Source organism: Hipposideros armiger, unplaced genomic scaffold (genome assembly GCF_001890085.2).
Source record: "Hipposideros armiger isolate ML-2016 unplaced genomic scaffold, ASM189008v1 scaffold_9, whole genome shotgun sequence".
Lineage (NCBI taxonomy): Eukaryota > Metazoa > Chordata > Mammalia > Chiroptera > Hipposideridae > Hipposideros > Hipposideros armiger.
The window spans coordinates 5,028,004-5,034,140 of record NW_017731359.1 but is presented as its reverse complement, the minus strand read 5'-3'; the positions used below and the strand labels follow the sequence as shown (position 1 = coordinate 5,034,140).

Sequence of the window (6,137 nt, the reverse complement as noted above, 5' to 3'; positions counted from 1 at the left end):
CTGGCCACTCATGCTGACTGCTGGCTACACACGGTAGCCCATGGCAACCCACTGCAGCAGGGGCTGCAGCCCACACCGTCACTGGCGACTTACGGCAGCCCAGCTCCAGGTTGAACTGTTGTTCAGCATCTTAGCAGCAGAGGGCAGTGTCACTGGCCCTCATATGTGGGATCTGAACCGGGCCCCTCTGGCGTCCCAAGCCAGCTCTTAACCAACGCGCCACTCGGCCGGCTCTATATAGTTTTTTTTTAAACAAAAAGGATTGTGCTACTAGAAAAATAAGTTTGAAAGCATCAGACTGAGTCACTCTTGCCATAGTCCACTCTTTCCTTGGTCACAGGCCCATGTTGGCTCCCCGGGTCACACCAGCAGACTGGGCTTGCATGGGTAGAATTTATGAATGCCTTCATTCATCCAGTGTGCCAGGCCCTGTGCCAAGCGCTGGGGATACAACATCGGGCATGATCTCTACCTTCAGACAACTTACATTTAGTGGGAGAGATAGCCATTAATCAAATTATCATATAAATACATGCAGAACCGCACCTGTGATAAATGCAATGAAGATGATATAAATGGTAATATGAGAGGATACAGTAGAGACCTGACCTGGACTCGGGGTCAGGGAAGGCATCCCAAGGGACTGGTGTCCTTGGGATTAAATTATCTGGGTCAGGCTGCTTGAGGAATGATCTCTTGTTATCTTAAGTGCGCATGGGGAAAGGGTTGGCAAACTCAGTGTTTTTCTAATGAAGCACATAAGCACCAAGAACTCGGCACAGAAACTTACCTTTGAGTGACAGATTTAAGAAAACATTCAACTGTGGTAAGGCTGTTATGTTAGGGCACTCTGCACATTAAAATATATTTTCCCTGAACCACTTCCGAGCTGAGAAATAAAACATATTAGGGTCCCTCCCTCTCCTTTAAGGAATTCACGGGAAATCTTTAAGGATGAAGAAAATGAAAGGGAAAAAAATAGTCGGGCTGGCCAAGTGGCATGTTGGTTGAGAGTTTGCTTTGGGACGCCAGCTCTGAGCAGCAGGGCTGCCGGTTTGGATCCCACATGAGGGCCAGTGATGCTGTGCCCTCTACAGCTAAGATGGTGAACAACAGCTCGACCTGGAGCTGGGCTGCCGTGGGTCACTGGCAACGGTGTAGGTTGCAGTGGGGATGGCCAGCAGCTGGTGTGCACTTTCGTGCGCTGCCAAGAACCGCCGTGAGCGGCCGTCCGGGGCCCGGCGACTAATCTGCCTCACCCGGGAAGAGCACAATGATAATACCAACATGGGCCAGTGAAGCAACGTCCTCCACAACTAGACTGAAGAACAGGAAGAACAGCAACTTGTCTGTTCCCCTCCCCAATTAAACCTTTAAAAAAAAAAAATATATATATATATATATATATATATATATATATATATATATATATATATATATATATATATAAAATACACACACACACACATAAAAATGATCCAACCAGCTGAGGAAAATGCAATTTTGCCTATAGCATTACGGACTCAGTGAGGAGTAACCTTAATGTTTCTGGGCATCAGTTTCTGTAACTGAAAATGAAGACACTGGATTAGATCTGTGACTCCCCAGCCTTAGTGTACATCAGAATTACCTAGAAGACTTGTTCAAACACAGATGGTTAGGTCTCATCCTGAGATTTAGAAGGTCTGGGACAGGGCCTAAGAATCTGGATTTATAACAAGTTGCCAGGTGATGCCGATGCTATTGGTTCGGGGACCAGAACCACTGATCTAGACACTCTTTCCACAGCCTCAGCAGGCCTGACATTTCTCTGATTTTACGCCTGTGGATTCCAGAAAAAGAAAATACAGTATTATGACTGGTATGAAAAGTTTTAGGAGAAGCACAGTCTATGCCATATCCGTCCTTACAGCTGCAAATACACATCAGTGCTGTAGGACTCACAATGCTCCTTCTCAGTGTCCACAATGCTTAGCACAGCACAATGCCAAGAGGGTCCCACAGCACAATGCCAGAGGGTCCTTAACTAACTACAGGCTTTAGATGACTGTGATCAACTTTTCACAGGTTCAAGATCTGGAAGAGCTGATCTAAAATTAGAGTATTTCAACAGTTACTGCCCTAATTATGTTTTTTTTTTCCCCCAGCTCTAAAAAGAATGGGGATCTAAAGCTTTTATCCTTAATGAAAAACAAAGGACACAGCCCCGATAATAGAAAAAAAAAAAAAGACCTATGTGGGAAAAACATAGAAAAATAACTCTCTTGCAGAATTGTATATGTGAAACCTATACAATTTTACTAACCAATGTCACCCCAATAAATTTAATAAAAATTTAAAAAGAAAATATAGTCTCATGCATATACATAGATTCATACATGGGAATACATAGTTAGGTGGAATGGCAGTGATGTCTTTTGGGATACTGACTCTGAGGACTTTTAAATGCCTGGTACAGGAGAGCCTGGCTTTCCCTTGTAATGTTAGGCCAGTGTCTTTCTTAGTCAGGACTGGGAGGCAGTCATATATCATACTGGAAAGGCTAAATAATACGCCCATTTCACAGGGGCCCAGAAAGGTTCAGAGGGACAGAAACAGGATCAGAAGTGGGGTTTGATGTCAAGTTAGTTTGGTGCTCTGTCTACACCAATTCATACATGTATACCCAGTCCTCCGGGAAAACTGGAGTTCTCCTGGTCTCTTCCATGTGTGTTCAAGTCAAGTCAGAATTTTCACTAAAAAAAAAGTGAAAGCACACAGGGAGAGAACTTCAGGGTCACAACAGACTCAGTGACTCCTTTGGGGCCTGAGTGGGCAGTGCCTGATGATGGCAGGTCTAGTTGACACGGGCTCGCCTATCTCCAACTCCTGGGATCATATGCCTCCAAGGACCCTCATTCACACCCTCCTCCTCCTGACAACAGAGTTGTAGAGAGAAAGCTGATGGCCCTGCTTCACCAAGGACTGGGACACAAGCTCTCAGAAGTCTTTGGCCATCCCTGTCCATATTAAATGGCCCAAAGTCGAGCATCTTCTCATACCAGGAACCTGAAAAAAAGCAGGTTTGTGGCCAAAGGACCCTGGGGTTTCCTCTTTCTTCCTAGACAGACTAGAAATGATTTCTGTGTGGACCCTAAAATTCAGGAAGACCGAAAGCTTCTAGAACTCCGCCTCTGAACATACCCGGCCTCACCAACCTGCATTCATGTCACAAGGGATGGCAAAAAGTCAAGTGACCATGGTAGCTTGATTCCCCTTGAACCATCCCTCTAAGTGTTGGCTTAGGTCTACCTCTAGACCCAATCTGGGAGCTATTATCTGCCCTCCTAAGAATTTAGGGCCATGGACAGCTTCAGTGTCACACATCACCTATGATTTTTGCCCAAAATTTACATGCCCCAAATCAACAACCAAATGGACTTGTGTTTTTGCTCACTTCAATGAACATTTATCCTTGCTAACCCACTGGGCCAGAGGTGACAGACACCCTCTTATCCTCAGAACAAGGAAGAAACGAGCAGAGCTGTGGACCCTCCAGCATGGTAATGGCCAGGAAGACTGGTGGTCAGCCTCACAGTGTACCAGTTCCTGGACCCAGAAACCTCCAACTGCATCAGGGAGACACTTGGTTCCTATCAACTCACATAAAACGATTATTCTGTCAATCAATTATACTCATATGCTACCTGAATTGTTACTTAAGTCTTTTCTCATTACCTTGTAATGTGTGTTATTTCTAGGCTCTTCAATTGGATTGTGAAATCTGAAGATGGGAGAGGTCTGATCCAACACTGCTTTGAATGTCCAGAATAACATTAGGAAAGTGCCTGGCACACAGGTGGTATTTAAGAAAAAAAAAAAATTGCTGGATGAATGTTTACTGGTTTGCTTTCCTACTAAATTAGATTCTGGTTTATATAAGACAAAAAGAAGAATTTGTCTACAGTTGATAAGAGAAGCCTAACAGGAACCGTAGGAAAACAGCTCAGCAAATTACGCCCAGCCAGGGGCAGGAGGCTGCGGAGACAACTGCTTCCCGAGGGAACAGCGATGTGAGCAGGCTGTCTCGCGGATCCTGTCAGGGAAGCCCAACGCTGTCACAGAGCCTTCCTGCCCTCTGGCATACAAGATCTCAAAGTTTGGCAGGAAAAGGGTGTGTACTCAAACTAGTCAAGGCCTGACAAAACATGGGAAATGGCAGCCTTGCTACACACCCTCCTCTCCTTTCTGTGGTGATGCATGCCACAGAAATGAAAGAACAAACATAGCAGTCACAACCCATTTCCCAGTGCCCAGGTCTTTGAAATTCGACCTCACAGTGGCAAACACTTTACATTGCCTGAAATGTAATAATCTCTAGCCCCTGTGACAGGCCAATTCTTAAGCATTTGCTTAATTTTTGCTAGGGGGTTTATGAGTACTTACGGGAGGGGGGAAGGCTGTGTCTTCCTTCCCCAGTCACTGGAGCATTTCCTCCCACAGCTGTAAGACTCCTCAACATGCCCTCCCCCGTGACTACCCCAGCGGTGAGTGCTGCCCCAGAGTAACAGGACCTGCCGACTCAAGCTCAAGAAGGACCACCCAGAGGGAGACACAACCTGCCTTTGCTATGGCCTGACCATCCGTACCTAGAGCCTTCACAGATATTTGCCGGGTGAGTGGAGGGGGAATATTGATGCACACCAGATCCACGTCTTGATGCAGCAAGACGTCATCGGTCCGGCTGGTGTAGAAGGTGATGTTCATCTCCTCAGCAAGTTGTTTTGCTTCCTCCTCAGTCTTCCCCCAAAGGGCCTCCACGGTGAACCCTTCTGCCCTCAGCAGTGGGACCAGAACCCGGGCAGAGCTGCCGGTCCCAAACACGCCTACTCCTGGGAGCATCTTCATGCCAGCTTCTCTGTTCACCAACTCATCTCCTCACAAGAGCCTCCAGCATGAATACGACCATCCCACAGTCCTGGTCAAACATGGCTCCTGGAACAGCAAGCAGCATACTGGCTATTAGTGGAGGGCACACTCAGTTAAGGCTACTTTCTGGCTTACTCGGAAGCAACAAGTTCTCTGCCACAAAAGTACAAATGAAATACTGCTCCGAAATGAAAAGCGGCAGAAGCTTCTCCCATTGACGCTTAAGGATATTAGCAATATCCATCTCCTGGGAGGAGGAAAACTGAAAAATGAGCAAAGCTGGGTTCAAATCTCTGTTCTGTTACTTAATTTTCTGTGTGACTCTGATCAACCCATTCAGCCTTCAGGGCCTTAACTGTAAAAGTTCATGATTGTATGATTCATTATAGAAATAAAAACAAGAGTGGGAAACAAAAACCAGTAAAAGATGAAAGAGAACTGCCTAGGTGACATACAGATTATAATTTAAAAGTTTATGGTAGCCTGCATAGGGAAATGCTCACTAGAAACAAAAAAATCTAAAAAAAATTTTTTTCAAACACCAAACAGGCAAAACAAAAACAAAAGTAATGTTTAAAATGGTATTTTTTTTTCATATAAAGATATTCATGCCAACATTGACTATGGTAGTGGAAAACTGGGAAACAATCTAGGTGTTCAATAAAAGTAATGGGTTTGATAAATAACACTACAGAGCCACTGAAAACCATGAGGTAGAAGGCCCTCAATAGCCTGAAAGACGTCACCATATATTAACTGAAAAGGGGGAAAATAAAACAATATGTGAGGCATGACATCAATTTTGTTTGAAAAAGCATGAAAGACATATATATTTATGAAAATGTACAAGGATATCTATAATATATTTATAAATATTTTCCACACATAACAGAAGGACCAGAATACACCTGGGTTTCATAATGATTACTCAAGTTGAAGGGATTTGCTTTTTGAACTTTGCCAAATTTTCTACAATGAATATGTCTTACTTATTTTTACTTCTGATAACAAGGGTTATAAAAGTGAAATAAAGAACAAAGCCAAACAAAAGTCTGCTTGGAAACCAAGATGAGATTTAGGTGTGCTCAGGGTATCCGGTTTCCCCATATGGTACCCTCTACCCCAGCTAAACCAGTGGTCTCCATGCTGGCTGTGTATTAAGGTCACTGGTGACCCCAGACCCACTGAATCAAACTGTAGGGATGAGACTGTGTCACTATCATTTTTTT

At 44.4% G+C, this 6,137-nt stretch overlaps 1 protein-coding gene across 4 annotated transcripts in view; it reads right to left on the bottom strand.

Moving 5' to 3' along the window:
- GFOD2 (Gfo/Idh/MocA-like oxidoreductase domain containing 2) overlaps positions 1-6,137 on the bottom strand; it is a 35,610-nt gene that overhangs the window by 6,534 nt on the left and 22,939 nt on the right. For 2 of the 4 annotated variants that reach the window (XM_019653265.1, XM_019653271.1), the window contains exon 2: positions 4,629-4,974. The exons of 1 other annotated variant lie outside the window; for it this stretch is intronic. In XM_019653265.1, coding sequence (XP_019508810.1) covers positions 4,629-4,887 — 259 coding nt within the window. In that variant the 5' untranslated portion in view covers positions 4,888-4,974. Of the gene's footprint in view, positions 1-4,628; positions 4,975-6,137 lie in introns of those variants that run through there. One more of the 4 variants, XM_019653279.1, reaches the window with a different exon arrangement.